The sequence below is a fragment of the Rhinoderma darwinii genome, chromosome 3, assembly GCF_050947455.1.
Source record: "Rhinoderma darwinii isolate aRhiDar2 chromosome 3, aRhiDar2.hap1, whole genome shotgun sequence".
NCBI classification, from domain to species: Eukaryota; Metazoa; Chordata; class Amphibia; order Anura; family Rhinodermatidae; genus Rhinoderma; species Rhinoderma darwinii.
Genome location: NC_134689.1, coordinates 271,023,913 through 271,046,819, shown reverse-complemented (window position 1 = coordinate 271,046,819; position 22,907 = coordinate 271,023,913). Strand labels below are relative to the sequence as shown.

Here is a 22,907-nt window from a genome sequence, read left to right as displayed (position 1 = left end):
TACAGCAGCCTTGGCAGAGATTCAAGAAGTGTGTCAGAGTATAAGGGTATAATCACACACAGCAGAATATCTGTGACAGTCCTATTCATCTGAAGGATGAAAGAAATCTATTGGAGGAGTGGAAAAGTGTACTTTAAGTTAGCAGGTTTCTAGACACAGTGACCGGTGACTGGGCTGCAGCTCCACTGTATCTGTAACATGGCAGCCAATAACTTCCTATTAGTGAATTAGGAAGGAGAGGACTGCGGCACAAAAAAAAAAAAACTGAGCTATGAAAGGAAAGACTCCACAAAGGTACTGTACACATTAGGCTCTAAGAGCACTGTGAAACTTTTGTTTTTCACTGTAGGTAGGCTTTAACTATAATAAGAGGCATATAATAAGGACCCAAGCCGACTGTATAACAAGGTGAACCCCAACAATCACGTCTTCAGGATTCATCAAGAGATCACGAATGTTGTTCCCTGCCTTTGTACCGCTAACACGATTGGTTGTGGTGTTTAAAAGGCTGGGATCGGAAGTCAATAAATACTTTATCCCTAACATTACCTATTATTATTTTTAGCAGAAGTAGTACTAACGGTAGTAGCAGCAGCATAAGTACTATTGCACTAACTTCTTAATACAAGCAAGTCATCTACATAAACCGAAGCAAAACATTTCAATCAACCTATATAACGCTGTATTGTTAACTACAACGAAATGATCAGCAGGGGTCACCACAGACCACATTTATATATGTAACAATAAGGTGGGAAAAGAATCGAGTGAAACCTAACAAACATTATACATGTCTAGTTGTACTGTATGTCACCCCTGTACTAAAATGGTATATTCAATAAAGTTTTATGTCTTTACCAATTAAATTATTATTTTAGAGTTGCAAGTAAAATACACTAAGTACAATTATAAATGTATATACCCAAACAGTCCACTCTTTATGTTTTACATTCCCAGAAAAAATCAGAACGTGCTTCCAGTTTGCACTATACACCCAGGCAAAATTGACACCATGAACTTAGATCTCAAGAACTGCAACTTAAATGGGTATTCCGGTTACAAAAAGTTACCCCCTATCCGTAGGGTAAGGGGTAACTTGCTGATCGGTGGGTGTCCGACAGCTCGGACCCCCACCATTTCCGAGAACCCCGAAGTTGCCCAAAGCCCAAGTTTGAACCGAGCGGCCAGTCGCTCACGCTCCATTCATTCTCTATGGCATCGCCGGAAAAAGCCAAACACTGCACTCGGCTATCTCCGGCGCTCGCATAGAGAATTAACAGAGCGGCAGTGCGCATGAGCGACCTGCCGCTCGGGTCAAACTTGGGGTTCGGGCAACTTCGGGTTCCCCATTCTGATAAATGGTGGGGGTAGCTTGTGGTGACTGAAATACCCCTTTAAGCAGAATAACCAATGAACAGTGCACACTATGTATATATGTGGTATATCCAGTCTTACTCCAGTCTGCCACCATGAGCTCCAGAACCTTAGCTCAGTTTGTGAATTTTTTCAAGTTTTATATTGCGAGGCGGGATACTATTTAACATTCTGTTTAATGACCATTATTTCTTGAAAAAGGTAAAACCCTATAAGTAACACTGGCCATAATCTATCTTTCATTAGCAAATATGTAAGTAAACAAAATGGAAGGACATTTTTAACGAAGACTATTTAGAAAGTTGCTTAATTTTGCATTGTTCGAAAATATTAGAAGCTTAGGAGATAAAAAAAATAAGTTTAATGTTATAATAAAGGAAGGGGAGATAAAAACATTGTCATATCGCAACATATTCATCCCTGCTTTCCTATATACTTCCACAGTTTGCAAAGGTAATTCAGACACCATATGATATGGGAAATTCCAACAATTCCTCGCTCAGCTGCAAACATAGGTATTTATATAATGGATGTGATGATGGACAGCTCTCCTTATTACAAACTCATTACAGCAGCCCTGGATGTACATAGAAAAGCACAAAGAACGTTTACTCTACAAAGGCCACGAGGTGGAAATACGGAAATTCAAGCATGTGCCAGTGATTTTGTTAGCGCTCTTCAATGAAATATTTACAGAAAATACAATGTCCTTATAGAAAAGACGTTCAGGCTGATTCTGATCGTTGGTAAGAAAGATGAGACTATTTGAGTTAATAAGCTTTTGCGGAAAGAGCAGGAACCGAAGATAATATCAAGCAATTGAACATATATTCACATATGTAGAATGCCACATTAAGAACGGACATTTACAATGTGTTCATGAAATCATAGCTGCAGCTGACATGTTTTTAACCAATTGTATGCTAAACCTTTAATGAAACTATTCTGGAATATTTGACATAGTCGATGTTCTAGTTAGGATGTGCCCCCTAAATTAGCAAATCAAATGTAGACTTATTGGGGAAGATGTATCAAAACTGGTGAAAAAGAAAAGTGGAGTATTTGCCCATGGCAACCAATCAGGTCGCTGCTTCATTTTCCAAGTGGTCTATGAAAAATGAGAGGTGAAATCTAAATTGGCTGCCATGGGCAACTACTCCACTTTTTCTTTGCACCAGTTTTTAAACAACTCCCCCGAACCAGGTTAGCATGAGTTGTCTTGGCATAATTTAAAAGAAAACAATAAAAACTATTTAACTATTTTTATCGGCTACTTTCTCTACTATTTTGTTTTGTTAAAGGTAGATGGCTAAAGTAGCAGAATAGTCCTTATTGCTATAAACTATGGTAGACAATTATAAAAGAAGAGTAAATAACGGTCTACAGAAACTGATCATGATATGAGCAAACCCATCCAATAATAACTTGTCCAAAGGAACACTGACATTATTACATCATATCCCAATCTTCTAACACTTTGTCAACTTACTTTTCTGACTGAAATGTCTGATTTCATATGTACTATTATATCAAAAGATGGATGGATGGATGGATGGATAGGTCATCAGTACATGATCGGTGGGGCTCCGACACCCAGACCCCATACTGATCAACTGCCTCGGCACCGGACGTCCATGCCGGAAGCAGATGACTCCGGTCATGGAATAGCGGACAAGCTGCCTTACTTCAAGTGAATAGGAGCAGAGCTGCAGTTCTGCAGAACGGCCGCTATGCATTTGTTGGAGCCACCTGCTTCCGGCTCAAACTACTGGATACCCTTCAAATTATCCGGAGCCAGGAGGCAGCCGGAGCAGCTGATTGGTGTGGGGTCTGGGTGTCGGACCCACACTGATCATATACTGGTGACCTATCCTGTGGATAGGTCATCAGTTGTCTGTTCGTGGACAACCGCTTTAATTCTAGAAATCCTTTAATTGGGTGTAACAAATGTTTTGATGAAAATATATAGTTATGTATATTCTGTGAGTTACATCTTAGATCTAAAAGTGTGCAACTTTCCATCTTAAACCTCACACATACAGTGATAGATATCAAAATGTAGTAGAAAAAAAATAATGACGGTAAGGCAAAAAATTAAGAGTCCATTTACAGCAAAAGGATTACACTGTAATAAACTACTATACAGAAATACACACAATATAAGAATAGCTGACAAAATAATGTAGGTAGTTATAAAAGTTAGCAGTCCATTAAATGTATTTACTACTTACCTTGCACTGGCCAGATACACAAACTGCTGTCCCATTGTGGTCACACGGTGTTCCATCTATTACCTTTTCAGCTTGCCTTACATAGAACCTGTAGCCCATGGCCCGGCATGTAAGCTCACACTTCAGAGTGCTCCCTAGGAAGTAAAATCAGATACTTTAACTGCAGAGTACAAACATTACTTGCAAATAAAAATCCAGGTGACATGTCGTTCAAGGGGTTGTCTCAGGAAAGACAATGGCGGCATATCGGGAGCCTGCGAAGAGTAAGGTTCCAACCGCTGATCCGGACAGCAATCATTAAAACAAAGTGGCAGTGGTGCTAGGAAAGGGCTGTGCCACTTTGTCTCCCATAGGCTCAGCTCTTCCTTCTCTGGAGACCGCATGATTGTTTATTGACTATAATGGGCCGATTGGACAGGGATGGCATATCCTAGTAACAGGTCAATAATGTTTCTCCTAAGACAAACCCTATAAATCATTAAATGTTGCAATAATTCTTAAAAAGCGATTAACACTAATCTATGTGCATTACAAATGCAGTACATTTCATGAAATAATCAACATAGAGACATTGGGGGAGATTTGTCAAAACCTTTTTTTTGTTTTAAAGTAGAGGAGTTGCCCATGGCAGCCAAACAGGTTGCAGGTCTCAAGATTTCTGCTTGCTCCCAGAAGAACATTTGTGAGGTCAGAAACTGATGTTGGGCAAGAGGGCCTGGCTCACAATCTCTGTTCTAGTTCATCCCAAAGGTGTTTGATGGGGTTGAGGTCAGGACAAGGCAGGCCAGTCAAGTTCTTTTACACCAAAATCACCCAACCATGCCTTTATGGATCGGGACACAGTCGTGCTGGATCAGTAAAGGGTCCTCCCCAAATTGTTGCCATAGAATTAAAAGCTACAATTGTCAAAAATGTCGTTATGCTGAATCATTAAGATTTCCCTTCACTGGAAATAAGGGGCCTAGGCCAACACCTGCAAAAAACAACAAAATATCATTACCCCCCTTTACCAAATATTATAGCATGCACACTGCAGTCAGAAAGGTGATGTTCTCCTGGCATTCGCCAAACCCGGACTTGCCCGTCAGACCGCCAGAGAGAGAAGCGTGATGCATCACTCCAGAGAACACGTTTAGTTAGGAGGTGTGCACCCATATAGTGGATATTAGAAAGTTAAGGAACTTTTCATTATACAATGAAAACAAAGGGAAATCCCTTTCAAGTCTGGCAGAAAAGGGTTATACGGCTTAATAAGAATACAGCACACAATTTATAGGGCCACCTCATTGCAGAACGGCTGTTTCTTAGATTTACATACACCAAATAGGCCCTCCTTGTAGGAATCTTGTAGACAGACTGAAATAAAAGGGTTTGTGTGGTGACATATTTCTTTAAAAAAAGAATTCACAGGAAATATATAGTAAATAAAATCTTTTCTTCCCTGGTAACCTGGCTTATCCAGTAAGGACTATGACAATGAACTCTACTGTATATCATTACCAAGAGATTCCTACGTGGGGGACTTCACCTTTAATTCTAATACTCCACTAATAGTCACTTACGTGAATGCACAAATAATGAAGTTCAGATGAGCTAATTCAAGTCGACACAGTACACGGATATAATCATGTCCCCCATCATCCTCAATGGGCTTACTCAGCTATGAAAAGACTCGATGACTGATTTATCAGCATGTCAATCATAGAAAGTACTGAAAACACCAGGGAATGATTATTATTATTGCTCTACTTAATAAACAAGTGGAGAAAGTATTCTCAGACACACATCATGAAGATGCCCTGAAGTATCTCCAACTATTAAACGTAGCAATTTCAAGAACACTACATTCCTTTTTGCCCCTTTGAATGCCGAAAGAAATATACATTTTTTTATTTTTAGGCCATGCAGCTATTTGAGGCCTTGTTATTGGTGGAAAAGGTCGTACATTTTTAAAGCATATTTTAATTGTACAAATAGATTTTATTAATATGAAATTCTAGAATAATGAATTAAAAAAAAAAAAAAAAAAAAAAAAAAAGCTATTCGGGATTCACTTTAATAGATGCCATCACTTTATTATACAGATCATTATGGGTATGGGTTTACTAAATATGTTTTTTTTTTACTGTTACCTGAATTCTATATTAAAACAAGGATTTAAAACATAAATAAATCACGTTATCAATTTTTAGAATTGTACATTTTGATTTGGTCTTTCAGGCAAATTTTACTTTTAATGTATATTGTTATTAACCACAATGTAATTTCAGATTTGTATATGGGTTTACATTATTGCACGCGCAAGTGAAATGCACAGGCACCCCTAAAGATATGCCCTAACAGGCACTAATACTGGACAGCATTAGGGGTCATTGCTAGACCCAAGGCCGTCAGTATAAGGCTATGTTCACATGTAGTGGATTTGATCCGGATTCGAGGAGGGAAAATCTGCAGCGTATTGCAGCAGCAGCAAAGTAGATGACATTTTAACAAATCTCATTCACACGCTGCGGAAAGAATCATCGGAGAAAACCTTTATAAATTTATCTGTAAAGCAGATCTTTAATCGCAATGTCAATTTATGCTGCAAAATCTTTTCATTTTTGTTGCAGACTGTCCCCTTTGAGTTCAATAGGGAAGTGAAAATCGGCAACAAATTGCAAATCCTGCTGCGGTAAAGCTGTGAATCCGCAGCAAAAATCGCAAATAGGAAAAAAAAGGATTTTTTATTTAAAACTGAAAAAAAGATCATACTCCACTCCCCTGGTATTGCCATAGTGGAGGCTCCTTGTCCCCTCTCCGTGCTGATGGTCTCCTGGAATGACACTGCATCCCATTACAGCCAATCACAGGGTGCAGCAGTCACATAGAACACAGCATCATCACAGAGGGCTGACTGCACGGAGACCAGACATGAGGAGCAGGGGCACATCACTATGACAACGCCATGGAAGGCGAGTTTGGACTTTTTTCGTCTCTGCTTTCCGCAGCGGCCATTCTGGCTGAAAATCTGCATCAAATGAATGACAATTTGGTGCGGATTTCTAGCCGTAATTCCCGATTAGCTCTGGGTCGGATATGCACCAGATTTTTCTGCAGCGTATCAACATATCCTAGTGAGCCTGAGGGTTAAACGCCTGGGATTTAAGTTTTCTCTAATCTCAGCTGCCACATGACCATGATTTACATGTACAGTGAAGGAAATAAGTATTTGATCCCTTGCTGATTTTGTAAGTTTGGCCACTGTCAAAGACATGAACAGTCTAGAATTTTTAGGCTAGGTTAATTTTACCAGTGAGAGATAGATTATATAAAAAAAAAAAAACAGAAAATCACATAGTCAAAATGATATATATTTATTTGCATTGTGCACAGAGAAATAAGTATTTGATCCCCTACCAACCATTAAGAGTTCGGCCTCCTCCAGACCAGTTACACGCTCCAAATCAACTTGGTGCCTGCATTAAAGACAGCGGTCTTAAATGGTCACCTGTATAAAAGACTCCTGTCCACAGACTCAATTAATCAGTCTGACTCTAACCTCTACAACATGGGCAAGACCAAAGAGCTTTCTAAGGATGTCAGGGACAAGATCATAGACCTGCACAAGGCTGGAATGGGCTACAAAACCATAAGTAAGACGCTGGGTGAGAAGGAGACAACTGTTGGTGCAATAGTAAGAAAATGGAAGACATACAAAATGACAGTCAATCGACATCGATCTGGGGCTCCATGCAAAATCTCACCTCGTGGGGTATCCTTGATCCTGAGGAAGGTGAGAGCTCAGCCGAAAACTACACGGGGGGAACTTGTTAATGATCTCAAGGCAGCTGGGACCACAGTCACCAAGAAAACCATTGGTAACACATTACGCCGTAATGGATTAAAATCCTGCAGTGCCCGCAAGGTCCCCCTGCTCAAGATGGCACATGTACAGGCCCGTCTGAAGTTTGCAAATGAACATCTGGATGATTCTGAGAGTGATTGGGAGAAGGTGCTGTGGTCAGATGAGACTAAAATTGAGCTCTTTGGCATTAACTCAACTCGCCGTGTTTGGAGGAAGAGAAATGCTGCCTATGACCCAAAGAACATCGTCCCCACTGTCAAGCATGGAGGTGGAAACATTATGTTTTGGGGGTGTTTCTCTGCTAAGGGCACAGGACTACTTTACCGCATCAATGGGAGAATGGATGGAGCCATGTACCGTCAAATCCTGAGTGACAACCTCCTTCCCTCCACCAGGACATTAAAAATGGCTCGTGGCTGGGTCTTCTAGCACGACAATGACCCGAAACATACAGCCAAGGCAACAAAGGAGTGGCTCAAAAAGAAGCACATTAAGGTCATGGAGTGGCCTAGCCAGTCTCCAGACCTTAATCCCATCGAAAACTTATGGAGGGAGCTGAAGATCCGAGTTGCCAAGCGACAGCCTCGAAATCTTAATGATTTACAGATGATCTGCAAAGAGGAGTGGGCCAAAATTCCATCTAACATGTGTGCAAACCTCATCATCAACTACAAAAAACGTCTGACTGCTGTGCTTGCCAACAAGGGTTTTGCCACCTAGTATTAAGTCTTGTTTGCCAAAGGGATCAAATAATTATTTCTCTGTTTACAATGCAAATAAATATATATAATTTTGACAATGTGATTTTCAGTTTTTTTTTTTTTATATAATCTATCTCTCACTGGTAAAATTAACCTAGCCTAAAAATTCTAGGCTGTTCATGTCTTTGACAGTGGGCAAACTTACAAAATCAGCAAGGGATCAAATACTTTTTTCCTTCACTGTATGTCATGGAACAAAAAGGGGTTAATAATACAGTAGAGGATCAGTAACACCCACTACACACATTTACAATAAAAATGTAATCATACAGAAATGTAATACAACAGGCAAATATCACACAATTATGATGTCTGAACCTGAACTCATTGTTTGTCATCTTTAAAAGAAATCATACACAACAACAAGTAAAAGTTATACATTTATTTGTACATTCATCCATACACCCAAAAGACTACAAACTTGTATTTAATCAATTCTGCAGGTCTGGTAGCGCAGTTAAGCAACTTGACCACTAGATGTCACTACTACCCTTTAACAGATGTATGCAGGCGTCACACTCTACAAACTGGTTCGAGATTTTCAGCGAATTAGAACCTTTTGTAGTTTGAAGAATATCATTATTTTAAACATGCGCATCTCTGTTAATACGGAGGTAGTTATATTATCATAATAATTATTATTGTTATTATTATTATGAATATGATATTTGTGGAACACAATGGTCCCACAATAGATTTAAAACCACATTGTAAGGTAACGGGGTTAGACCAAGGAGTAGAAATGAAGCAGTACATCATATAACCTTCTCCGGCAGAATCATGCACGTCTAATCATGCACGTCTACGTCACCAGAAGAGCCCCTTTTCCGCATCCCGACATACATGTACATGATGGTGATCATACAGTACACAAAAGCTGTTCCCACACAATCACCCCCTGGAGGACGCATGATTGACAGCTGACCTCCAGCACTAACAGCCAGGATCGGAGAAAACTCAGATCCCAAACATTTAACTCTTCCTGCACCACGATTAAAGCTGAATGCAGTGCTAACAGATGGAATGGGCCCCCTTTGCCATCTCACCATTAGCCCTAATCGCTGGGGCTGACCGTTTTTGTCCAGTAAAAGTCTCTGTTAGGGCATACCTTAACTATGCCCTAACAGATGCCTGTGCATTTTGCAGACATATGACATGATAGTTTAAAAAAAATGTTTAAAAGAGAACTACCATATATCATGGCTGGGACGCCTGACTATACTCCCAAAACGTATGTATCTATTAGGGTCCTCCCAGGTAGAATACAGTACCTGTAAAAGTTTTGGCCTGGATTCAGAGGCTGATTAACAAATTTACATGGGCATGTCATGGCCCTAGAGTAAATAAATCTACCTTCCATTGCTTTAGTAGAAATGCTGGTAAACCTTAGATTATATTACAATACATCACAAATTCCTCAAATTACAGCCTGGAACTGTGATCCTCATTCTATAAAATGGGTCCTCTTTGAATCGCTCATCACTTCCCCACTTTTACTAAGAGAATTAACAATGTCACCAAACCCTAGATTGTAATGATATAAAAAAGCTAGTTAACACATTAATTCAACCGCATGGTGAATGCCATACAAAAAAAAAAACGCAAAAAAAAAAGTCAAAAATCGCTTTTTTTCTTCATTCCTCCCAACAAAAATATACTAAAAGTTAATCGATAAGTCCCATGTGCCCCAAAATAGCAGCCATGAAAACTATACCTCGCCTCGCATAAAAATAAGCCCTTATATGGCTACATCAACGGAAAAATAATAAAGTTATGGCTCTTGGAATACGGCGATGCAAATATGTATTATTTTTGTTCAAAAGATGTTTTGTCGTGTAAACGTAATAAAACCTAAAAAAAACAAACTATACATATGTGGTATCGCCGTAATCCTACCAACCCATAGAAGAAAGGAAACATGTTATTTATGCCACATAGTGAACGGCGTAAATTTAAAAAGCGAAAATCAATGCTGGAATATCAGGTTTTTTCAATACCCTCCCCAAAAAAGTGTAAATAAAAGTTCATATATTATATGCATCCAAAAAAAAATACAACCCGTCCCACAAAAAACAAGCCCTACTTCGGACAGAGGACAGTCAGGACGGGCGGAGGACAGTCACAGGACGGGACGGAGAAGAGGTAGATTAAGTTAAAAAGTTCAAGGGAGGAGGGAGAAGATTTGTAGGTAGAAAAATCTGCCTCAAACTTCCTTCAGGAACTTTGAGGCAGATTTTGACCTGCTGGCAGAACACCTCTCGCGTTTTTCGGCCATTGGGCCAAGGGCAGAAAAACGCTGCGAAAAACACATTTTCTGTCTGACATTGATGTCAATGGCAGGTCAGAGACAGAAACGGCCGAAGAAAGGGCATTACACTTCTTGTTCCAACGAGCGTTCTTCACCGCTCGCAGGAAAAAAAACGCCTTTCGGCCGTTTTTTGCCACGGTTTCCGCATCAAAAAACGTGCCAAAAAACTCACTGTGAACTCCCCCTAACACCTATACTGAAGCCTTAAGGCCCTGTTCACACTGGGTTTTTTGAAGGGCAGATTTTTACCTGCCTGCACGCCGTTTGCCGCGTTTTTTGACCGCGGCCATTGAGCGCTGCGGGCAAATTTCTCTGCCTCCTATTGTCAATGGGAGGTCAGAGACGTAAACGCCCAAAGATAGGGGCAAGTAGCTTCTTCCCGTGAGCGGGAGGCGTTTTCGTTCATTTTTTGACGCGTTTTCCGACATGGTTTCCGCGTAAAAAACTCAGTGTGGACTCCCCCTAACACATATACTGAAGCCTGCCTGGCCCTGCCCTCTGCCGCGTTATACAACTTCAAACTTCACACACATTACATTAAAGGGTAAAGGGGTCCTCTGGGCATTTTATATCGATGGCCCATTCTTAGGATAGACCATCAATATCAGATCAGCAGGGGTCCGTGATTGATGGGACCATAGCGTTCGTTGCGTGGACTTTTCTCAGTTAACAAGCACAACACCATACATACACGGGGCGACTGTGCCCGGGATTGCATTCAAGTGAACAGGAGTGAGCTGCAATCCTAGTCACAACTGCTACCAATGTGTACGGCGTTGTGCCTGGTAAACACTGAAGAGGCCAAGGCGACTAATAATTCGGCCCCTTCAAAAAAGCTGATCGGCGGGTGTGCCGGGAGTTGGACCGCCACCGATCTAATATTGATAACCTATCCTAAATATAGACCATCAATAAGAAATGTCCAGAGGACCCCTTTATCACCCTAACGACATGCCACATACATGTACGTAGCAGTCATGATGGGGATGTATGGAACGGGCTGAGCGCCCCCCATACTCAGCAGGTGTCGGCTGTATAATACAGCCCAGTGTCGTAGCTATAGGGGTCTCAGTGGTCGCAATTGTGACCTGGCCCCCGAACCCAGGGGGACCGTGGCTCAATGTGCCATGTCTATTATAAATTACTATAGTAACCGGGGCCTATGTAATAAACTACACAGGCCCCTGTTAGTATAATAACAATATACTTACCCTCCTCGTTCCCGAGCGCAGCTTAGGTCCTGACTTATTTTTTGCATTTTGACGTCGTTGAGCGCTGTGCACCGCGCACAGCGTCGTGGTGCAGGATGGTGTCAGGACCTTTGCTGCGCCCAGATCTGGAGAGAAGGGTAAGTAAAACATTACTGTCTGCTGGGGCCCTGTATCTAAGCCTACCACATGGTAGACTTAGGTACAGGGTCCAACAGACTGTATCACACATGGGCCCTGTATCTAAGTCCACCACATGTGTTACGAAGGGTTTTTTGGGGTTTGTGATTTTTTACAGATTCGGTTGTTGGACTACGTCAGATTCGAGGACTACTTCGATAACGACTTTTTTTTATTCTAAATAAAATGGTTAAAGAGGGTTGCGTGTTTTTTTTTCTATTTCAATAAAATATTTTTTCTATGTCTATGTATTTTTTTAAAACTTTATTTATACCTCTTTAGTAATGGCCACTGGCTGATTGACAGTGTTCATTACTAAGGAGGGGCTTAGTGTTAGCCGATGCAGAGGCTAAAGCTAACCCCCATTATTACCCCGGTACCCACCACCACGAGGGGTGCTGGGAAGAGCTGGGTATGATCCAGTACCTGACCATCTGTAGTGGTGGTCGGGCACTGGGGCTGGTATTAATAGGCTGGGAAAGGCCAACAACAGTGGTCCTTCCCACCCTGCTAATGCTAGGCTGCTGCTGCTGTGTTGTATCTGGCTGGGTATGAAAAATGGGGGGGACCCCACGTTATTTTTTTTTAAAAATGGAAAAAAAAACAATGTGGTGTCCGTCCGTCCCCATTTTTCATAACCAGCCAGATACAACACAGCAGCAGCAGGCAGCATTACAAAGGTGGGAAGGACCACTGTTGTTGGTCTTTCCCAGCCTAGTAATACCAGCCTGCTGCCGCCCCAGTGCCCGACCGCCGCTACAGATGGTCGGGTACTGGATCGTAACCGGGTCTTCCGGGCACGCCTAGTGGCAGAAGGTATCGGGGTAATAATGGGGGCTAGTGTTAGCCTCGGTACTGGCATAATATTAAGCCCCGCCTTAGTAATGTACGCTGTCAATCAGCCAGCGGCCATTAGTAAGGTGGTAGTAATAAAGTTTAAAAAAATACAAGGACATAGAAAAAATATTTTATTGAAATAAAAAAAAAAACACCACACACAACCCTCGTGAACCATTTTATTAAGAATAAAACAAACTCCGTCATTGACGTAGTACTTGAATCCGAAGTAGTCCAACAAAAGACAAAAAAAATTAGTAACACATAAAAAAAACAACAATTATTATCTTAAATTTCCTGGTCCAGCTCTGGAGCCGCAATGTCAGCGAGCTGAGCCCTATATCTAAGACTATCATGTGTGATACGGTCTGCTGAGCCATTGTATCTAATCCTATCCATAGCTATAGTGTCGTAGTGCTATATATATGCTGTCTCCCATATATACAGAAACATACATACACACGCACACATATTTTTTGGGGGATATGTATTGGGGCTATTGCCCCTGACATTTTAAGACCTTAGTGACGCCCCTGGCTGCTAGTGCTGCATCGTTGGTTCATTTAGGAGACTAAGCGATGCAGCTGAAAGCTGCGGGCCATTGGTCATGAGTAGTTGGGGGGGCCCAAAAAGGACTTTTGTATCTGGGCCTGTATGACACTATCTACATGGGATGGCTGTATGGCGCTATATACAGGGGGGGCTGTATGGTGCTATCTACAGGGGGCGCTGTGTGGCAGAATCTACAGGGAGGTACTATCTACAAGGGGGTTTTTTGTGGCACCCATGGGAGGGGGAGCCCAGTCAAAAGTTTGCTATGGGGCACAGTCTTTCCTAGTTACGCCCCTGCATAGAGGTACATGGGGCCCATACTGTACCACTGTATAGCTCAGATTTCATAGTGAGGTTTTCGTTTATTATGTTGAATTCCGTATGTATGTGCCATGTTCCATCGGACTCAGTATGTACGGAGGTATTCTCCCCTAGAAGCAGTGCTATCATTCATACTGGCTGTTTGGGAAATAACTGGGCCTCATGCATAAAACTAATGCAGACAAAACTTGGAGCACTTGCCGAAATCAACTAAACTTCAAAAGAAATGATCTGATTTGTTGTTGATTACTGCAATTTATTTATTTACATTTTTTCTTAGGCCCAATGTGTGATAAAGTATATAATTACTGAATTATTGCCTATAGTATTGAATTCTTCTCTACTTACACCAAAAGTGAAAGTACAAATGCTGCTGGTTCCTTCCGGTTTTTGTAGGTGATTTGCACTCCGCAAACATTCATGCAATCTCACATCTCAGCTCTAACTGTAACTATCATCTGAGCTCCCACAATGCATTGCTTTCGGGTAACAGGAGTCCAGACAAATTTTTAATTACATTTTCTGCCTTAACAGTGTACAAAATAGTTCTACTCCAGAAGGAAGCAAACTGTCTCTCTAGTGATGCCTATAGAAAAGCTATTCTGCATACTTTTTCCCACAAAGCACTGCCTTAAAGATTTCCTATTAGCGGGATATCTGCAGGTAGAATCAGTACCTGCCTGAATAGACAATATATTATACTGTAGAATTGAAAATCAGTATAAGGTAAGTAAAACAAATCACAGAAATTATAGTTGTTAAGAAAACCTAACTTTGAACAGTTATACTTAAAATGTTAAAGAGACCCCAAATAGAATACAATACAACGCAGATAATAAACTACAGCCAACCTCAAACACAAACATCCGTGATAGATAACATGGTTAACCCTTTCGGGACGGAGCCATATTTTTCTTTTTCATTTTTGTATTTCACTCCCCGCCTTCCAAGAGCCTTAGCTTTTTTAAAGAGACTCTGTCACCACATTATAAGTGCTGTATCTCTTACATAAGGAGATGGGCGCTATAATGTAGATGACAGCAGCGCTTTTTATTTTAAAAAAAACTATCTGTTTTCACCACTTTATTAGCGATTTTAGATTTATGCTAATGAGTTGCTTAATGCCCAAGTGAGCGTATTTTTACTTTAGACCAAGTGGGCGTTGTACAGGGGAGTGTATGACGCTGACCAATCAGCATCATGCACTCCTCTCCATTAATTTAGTCAGCGCATAGGGATCCTTTTAGTTCATTATGTGCTGTCTTATACTAACACATTAACAATACTGAAGTGTTTAGACAGTGAATAGACATTCCACGGGATGTCTATTCACAATCCCTGCACTTCGTTACTGTTTCTATGGTAGTTACAGCAGAGGAAGCGTGATCTCGTTGTAACCTGTCACCTACAGTGTAATCTCGCGAGATTACGCTTGCTCTGCTGTAACTACCACAGAAAGAGTAACGAAGTGCAGAGATTGTGAATAGACATCCCGTGGAATGTCTATTCACTGTCAAAAACACTTCAGTATCGTTAATGTGTTAGTATAAGGCTGGATTCACACGAGCACATTACGTCCGTAATGGACGGAACGTATTTCGGCCGCAAGTCCCGGACCGAACACACTGCAGGGAGCCGGGCTCCTAGCATCATAGTTATATACGATGCTAGGAGTTCCTGCCTCGTTGCCGGACAACTGTCCCGTACTGTAATCATGTTTTCAGTACGGGACAGTAGTTTCACGGAGAGGCAGGGACTCCTAGCATCGTACATAACTGATGCTAGGAGCCCGGCTCCCTGCAGTGTGTTCGGTCCGGGACTTGCGGCCGAAATACGTCCGTCCATTACGGACGTAACGTGCTCGTGTGAATCCAGCCTAAGACAGCACAAAGCGATCTAAGAGGATCCCTATGTGCTGTCTAAATGAATGGAGAGGAGTGCATGATGCTGATTGGTCAGCGTCATACACTCCTCTGTACAACGCCCACGTGGTCTAAAGTAAAAACACGCCCACTTGGGCATTAAGTAACTCATTAGCATAAATCTAAAATCGCTAATAAAGTGGTGAAAACAGATAATTTTTTTTTTAAATAAAAAGCACTGCTGTCACCTACATTATAGCGCCGATCTCCTTATGTATGAGATAGGGCACTTATAATGTGGTGACAGAGCCTCTTGAAGTTTTTCATCAATGGAGCTGTGGGGGGGCTTATTTTTTGTAAGAGGAGTTGTAGTTTCTATTGGCCCTATTTAAAGTACTTTATAATGTACTGGGAAACTGAAAAATATAAGTTATTTGTGGGCTGAAATTGGAAAAAAATGAGATTCACCCATTATTTTTGGGTTTAGTTTTTACGGCTTTCACCATGCAGTAAAAACAAATCACTTTATTCTGCGGCTCAACACGACTACGGTGATACCAAATTTATATCGTTTTTTTTAATATATTTTACTACTTTTACAAAGAAAAATTGATTTGTTAAAAAAAAAATTGTTTTGTTTCAAGCCACAACTTTTTTATTTTTTGTCAATTGAGCTGTTTGAGGGATGAGCTGTAGTTTTTATTGGCACCAATTTTTGGTATTGGACCAACTTTTTAATCATTTTTTATAATTTTTTTTTTAGCTAAGGTGAACACAAAAACAGCGATTTTGGCGTTTTAAAAAAAAAAAAATTACGGCGTTCGCCGTGCGAGTTAAATAGCATTATATTGTAATAGTTCACACTTTTACGGCTGCAGCAATACAAATTTTGGCCATTTTTTTAAAAAAAAATTATTTTAGAGGAAAAATTTGAAAATATGTCTTTTTTTAGCTTTTAATATTTTTTTTCAACATTTTATTCGGCCCCCTAGTGGACTTGAACCTGTGATCATTAGAGCGCTGGTACAATACACTGTGAGATCGCAGTTCCTGGCCATTAGTCCGGGTGTCATCTGTAATACATCAACCCCCACACTAGGACATGCTATTGCGTTGTGGTGCGCGAAGGGATTAAAAAAAAGCTCAAAGAATAGCACTTCATGGCGTAATATGTTAAAAATAAAACAGGTTAGCAGGCATATAGCCGTACGTTGTTATGCTAACCTTTTGGTGTTGTGCTTAGAGCATAACATCTATTGAGATGTGTACAATGTCGTAGCTGCTTCCGTCCTCCCCTATGGGCATTCGATAGTCAAAAAACCTTGTCCGTATGTAGAATGCTTGTAGGAAAAAATAATGGGATTTTTGGAGGTGCTGCTAGTATACAACTCCACTTTTAGCAGGTATAAAGAAAAGCTTTTTTTATTTATTTTTTCAAACAAAAAACAAAACAGAGCTTGGAAAGCATAGATTGCTAAAACATGATAAAATTATATAAAATGGATCCGACCGGTTTCGGGACTGGACTAGTCCCTTCTTCAGGGAAAATATCATCCGATATGATAGATAACATAGCATGTATAAATACAGAACTTAAAGGAGTATTACCATCACGGACATTTATGGCATAGCCACAGGATATGCCATAAATGTCCGATAGTTACTAGTTACGGGTCTAACCTCGGGAACCCGCAACTATATCTAGAACAGGGCCCCTTAACTTGTTTTTTCCGAAAAACAGCTGGGCACATTTTGCTACGCTGTTTCTGGAACTCCCTTGAAAGTGAATAGGAGTTACATGAAACAACATAGCACCGCGAGCTACGCTGTTTCCGTAACTTGGGATTTAGGAAAGCAGCATAGCTCACTTATTGACTACTAAATGAGTTACAGAAACTGCATAACTCAGCTATTTTTTCGGAAACCCATCCTACTTTGAACTTATTATCCGCCAGCGGCCACCTCACCAGGCAGGACAGGGTCGGGGTCCCCGTTCGGGAGAAAGATGCAGGTCCCAGATGTTAGACCCGCATATATGAGTTATTTATGGCATATTTTCCCATTAGGGGTTTAGAGGCTTCAAGTGAAGCCTTTGGACTTTATGTAAGTCTAGGGTGCAGTTTATTATTTAAGGGGAAATAAGAAGATGCTGCTAAACATGTCTTCATTCTGTCATTTTTTCTAATATTACCTCTGATGATTCCTCTGCTAGTTCAAGATGTTCCCTCCTTGCCTTTAGACACCCCTTCTTTTGGAGTTGATAATTCTCCTCTGCTTATTATATGAGAAATTAAGCAGCAACATGTTCGGCAAAATGTATTCCTACAGGACATGTGACCTCGGAAACATCTCCCATTCATCCTTTTAACAAGGGCTAGAATGATAGTATAATGTATAAGGCTTCTAATGCTTTACCATTTCCCCTTTAAGACATGACCCACAACAAGGATGGTATAAAAATGTGATCTTTTTTTCTGGTTGGGCAGCATTATACAATTTTTAATATTATTGTATAAATCCTCAACATTTGATTTCCTTTTTCAGAACCTGGAACCAAACCTCATCTTTTGTTTACAGTCAAATAAAGTCAATTTTGAGGGTGCAGCATCAACATCCACATTATCAGCCCATAGTAAACTTTGACACTCTTGAATTATGCCACAAATAAAAGCTTACAACTATTCCTGGCACCACATTCCTATATAACAATTAATAACAGATCCCGGAAACAGATCTTATTTAGCGATCAGTTATTAGCTGTTTTTCTATAGGTGACATGTGATATAGTTTTGGCATGACTGTGCTACAGTTTCATTTGATATTTTAAGTTAAAGATAATATGGCTTGCTCCAACATGAAGGAGATCTGTAAAGTATTATACTGCAGTGTTCTGCAGCCTTTGGTAACAATGTAAAATTTAGATGATTGTTCTGGTGTGTATTAGCCATGGTTGTACAGCAATGCCAGTCATTTCACGCCTGCTGATCAAGAGAACTATGCACCATTTCCATATACAACATTCCATTATTTTTTATTGCCTTTAAAAGGGTCCGTTTTACATTTAACATTTTTTTTCCATTTGTAATCTAAACAAATTAATATTTTTACTTCACGTAACAGTTCCCTAAAGGACATTCATTGAAACCCTTCTTTCTCTTTTTCAATAGTTAATAGAAATGGAGGTGACGTCATATTTCACTGCAGACTTTGTAAGGAAAGGCAGCAGAAATAAAAATACACCTTTAAAGTTTATAAAAGTCATAAACTAGGTAACATTTCTAGGCAACAGAAGAATGAAGATGTCACGTTAAATGTACACTGATATATATGTACACACACACAAATCAGCCTCAACATTAAAACCTGCCAAATATTGTGTAGATCCCCATTGTTTTGCCAAAACAGCTCTGACCCTTTGAGACACGGATTTCACGAGACCTCTAAAAGTGTCCTGTGCAGTGGCATAGCTATAGGTGTCAGCTATGATTAAGAACCCTAGTTGTTTGAAATGCATAAGCGTTCTCCCGTGATCATTTTAATTTGCCGTGTTAAACTGAAAGTTTTACTACAACGAGTGCAGGATACATAGTTTCTCACAGAATATTGCCGTGATGTATATGTGTTGTATTGTGCTGTCTATATTTGTGGTGGAGAGAGGAGAGGAGGGCCTGTAATTTACGTTACAATACATTAGCGTTTCCCTAGCAAGCCACTCACCGATGTTTCGATTCCAACTGTATCTGCATCGTCAGGATGCAGATACAGTTGAATTCAATGCTGGATCAGAGAGCTGACGGCTCCCCTGCTCCAGCATTCGCTATGCTGTGAGCCGTGAGAGGCGCAGACAGGCGCGATGTAGTGATGTCATCTGGTCTGTCTGTGCCGATTCATACACTGCACAGACCAAAGGAGGAGAGGGATCTCCTCCACTCGTCGTGGGAATGGGGATAGGTAAGTATTTATTTTATTATTTTTCTAATAGGCAATATGGGGGATTATACTAGGTATGGGGAGGGGGGGCCGATATGGGCTAAGATATCGAATGGGGGCATTCTACTGTGCGGGGGCAGCTATGGTGGCATTATACTCTATTGGGCAGCTATGGGGGCATTATACTGTATTGGGGCAGCTATGGTGGCATTATACTGTATGGGGCAGCTATAAGTGCATTGTACTGTCTGGGGAGGCAGCTATAGGGGCATTATACTGCGTGCTGGCAGCTATAATAAGGGCATTATACTGTGTGGTGGCAGCCATAAGGGCATTATACTGTGTGTGGGCAGCTATAAGGGCAATATACTGTGTGGGAGCAGCTATAGGGGCATTATACTGTGTGCTGGCAGGTACTTGGGCATTATCCTGTGTTGGGGCAGCTATGGGAGCATTATACTGTGTAGGGAGGCACTAAGGGAGCATTATACTGTGTGGGAGCCGCTATAGGGGCATTATACTGTGTGGGAGCCACTATAGGGGCATTATACTGTGTGGGGACAGCCATGGGGGCATTATAGAGAGTGTGGGCAGTTATGGAGATGATATGCTTATTGGATTAAAATGTACACCCATGATAAGCTTATGGTCCTGGTGCAGGGCAAGGTGGCCGGGCATAGGCGTGCGCAGGAGTCTGGAGGTGTTGGGGAGGGGTAGGGGGTTCCAAGCTGAATTCTTGCACCAGGGCCCATGAGCATTTAGCTACGCCCCTGGTCCTGTGGTATCTGGCACCAAGATATTAGCAGCAGATCCTTTAAGTCCTGTAAGATGCAAGATGGGGCCGCCATGGATTGGACTTGGTTTTCCAGAACATCGCTTAGATGCTCGATCGGCTTAAGATCTGAGGAATTTGGAGGCCGTCAACAGCTTGAACTCTTTGTTGTGTTTCCCAAACCATTCCTGAAGAATTTTTGCAATGTGGCAGGGTGCATTATCCTGACAAAAGAGACCACTTCCAATAGTGAATACTGTTGCCATTAACAATGTTTAGGTAGGTATATGTTTCAAAGTAACATCCTCATGAATGCCAAGACCCAAGATTTCCCAGCAGAACATTGCCCAGAACATTACGGTATGCCTTCTTCCCCTGGTGCATCCTGGTGCCATGTCTCTCCCAGGAAACCGACACGCACACACACCCGGCCGACCACATGATGTAAAAGAAAATGTGATTCACCAGGCTACCATACTCCATTATTTCATACATTTCCGACGCTCACATGCCGATTGTAGGCGCTTTCAGCACTGGACAGGGGTCAGCTGGGGTACTCTGACCAGTCTGCAGCTATACAACACTATCACACTAGGTTTAGGGAACATTGCAGATCTATTGTGACAGGTGAGGGATTGCTGACCTTATAGAGCATTTGAAAAATGCACATGGAGGGAACTCAGAATTCATTTGAAGAGACAGAAAAAGTGGATATACCGTATGGAGGTGGCGATAGCCACAGATTGTTCATCCACAGGGAGGCTAGATGGATCATTAGGACGAATGCACTAGGGAATCTAGGATTCAATTATTTAAGTGTGTTTTTATGAGTCCATGTCTTTTTGAATTTGTCTTGTGTATTTGTGATTCCACGGCATCATACGTGATGAACGCTTATAAGGGCCATGATCACTCACGGTGTTATCTTTAGACTTGAGAAAGCATATCTACGCAAAAACAGCTGTTGACTGTGATACTCACTGTTTGTACTCGCTTTTTTTTATTGAGCAATAAAGACAAAGAAAATGTAATTTTGGGTGAGTGCCACTCTTTCTCTCTAAAGCTGTATGATTTGCAACTACATTAGAGTCTATGGAGAGCAGCCCACTTTAAAAAGACTAACTCTCATTTTGACCAGTGACCAAACCTTTTTTAAAAAGGTTTTTTTTTGAGTACCCTTTAAAAAGACTGTATGCATCAGTTACTTGACCTTCTCTGTACTGCTGTGTGAAATTATCTGCAGCTCGAAGAAGCAAGGCCTAGCAGAGGACAGGGGGGAGCCAGAGGAGGGGGAGGGGAAACTGCCAAATTCTGAATCTTTTCTTTTGCTTTCTCCTTTTCAGCACCAATGCATCAAAATTAAATGCAGCACAGGAGAGCAAGGCATGGCTTACTGGATGACAGGAGGAGTGGCATTGCCAAGCTCTGTGAGCAGCTTATGTCATGCTACATGTGAACAAATCTTGTTAAGGAAGGAGCTATTAGAGGGGAGGCTATGTTCAGTACTGAGGAGGGGAAGGCCATGCTTGGGACCTAGAAGGGAAGGGGAGCCACGCTTGATTCTGAGGGGGGGAGGGGAGATATGCTGGTGACGGAGGAGAATAGAGTCATGCTGCGGACTGAGAAGGATAGGGTAGCCATGCTGGGGACTGAGAAGGGGGAGCCATTCTGGGGACTGAGAAGGGAGAGCAATGATGGGGACTGAGAAGGACAGAGGAGTCATACTATGGACTGAGAAGAGGAAAGCCATGCTGGGGAATGAGGAGGACAGGGTAGCCATGCTGGTGACTGAGAAGGATAGGGTAGCCAAGCTGGGGACTGAGAAGGATAGGGTAGCCAAGCTGGGGACTGAAAAGGATAGGGTAGCCAAGCTGGGGACTGAAAAGGATAGGGTAGCCAAGCTGGGGACTGAAAAGGATAGGGTAGCCAAGCTGGGGACTGAAAAGGATAGGGTAGCCAAGCTGGGGACTGAGGAGAGGGAAGCCATGCAGGACATTTAGAGGAAGAGTGGAGCCATGCCTGGGACTGAGGAGATGGGAGTCATTCTGTGGACTGAGAAGAAGAGAGGAGCCATACTATGGACTGAGAAGAGGAAAGCCATGCTGGGGAATGAGGAGGACAGGGTAGCCATGCTGGTGACTGAGAAGGATAGGGTAGCCAAGCTGGGGACTGAGAAGGATAGGGTAGCCAAAATGGGGACTGAAAAGGATAGGGTAGCCAAGCTGGGGACTGAGGAGAGGGAAGCCATGCAGGACACTCAGAGGAAGAGTGGAGCCATGCCTGGGACTGAGGAGATGGGAGTCATTCTGGGGACTGAGAAGGAGAGAGGAGCCATGCTGCGGGTTGAGAAGAAGAGGGGAGTCATGATGTGGACTGAAGAGAGAGAAGCCATGCTGGAAACTGAGAAGGAGAGGAGAGTCATGCTGGGGACTGAGATAGTGTAGACAAGTTGGTGACTGGTAAGGTGGTGGAATTTTTTAATCATGATTTCCATTTGCTGTGCAAGAAGATAAAACGTATTACTCAAGACCTGTTGCTCAGGTATTACCTGGAAATATGAATTCCCTGAGTCCTCTGGTGTGACATCTGTGACAAATAACTTGTGTGACAACCAATAATGGCAGTCATTACAGTGTAATATAGCTTTTCACAGAACCTGAATGGCATATAAATCCTCCACCTCTTATACTGCTATACTCACATTCTATTCATAAACCAGGAAGG

The 22,907-nt window shown here is 41.6% G+C and overlaps 1 protein-coding gene across 2 annotated transcripts in view; it reads right to left on the bottom strand.

Moving 5' to 3' along the window:
* The window catches only part of THSD4 (thrombospondin type 1 domain containing 4), a 684,213-nt gene that overhangs the window by 358,585 nt on the left and 302,721 nt on the right, over positions 1–22,907 (bottom strand). For both annotated transcript variants that reach the window (XM_075857920.1, XM_075857921.1), the window contains exon 7: positions 3,606–3,739. In XM_075857920.1, the coding sequence (XP_075714035.1) occupies positions 3,606–3,739 (134 nt within the window). The remainder of the gene's footprint in view (positions 1–3,605; positions 3,740–22,907) is intronic.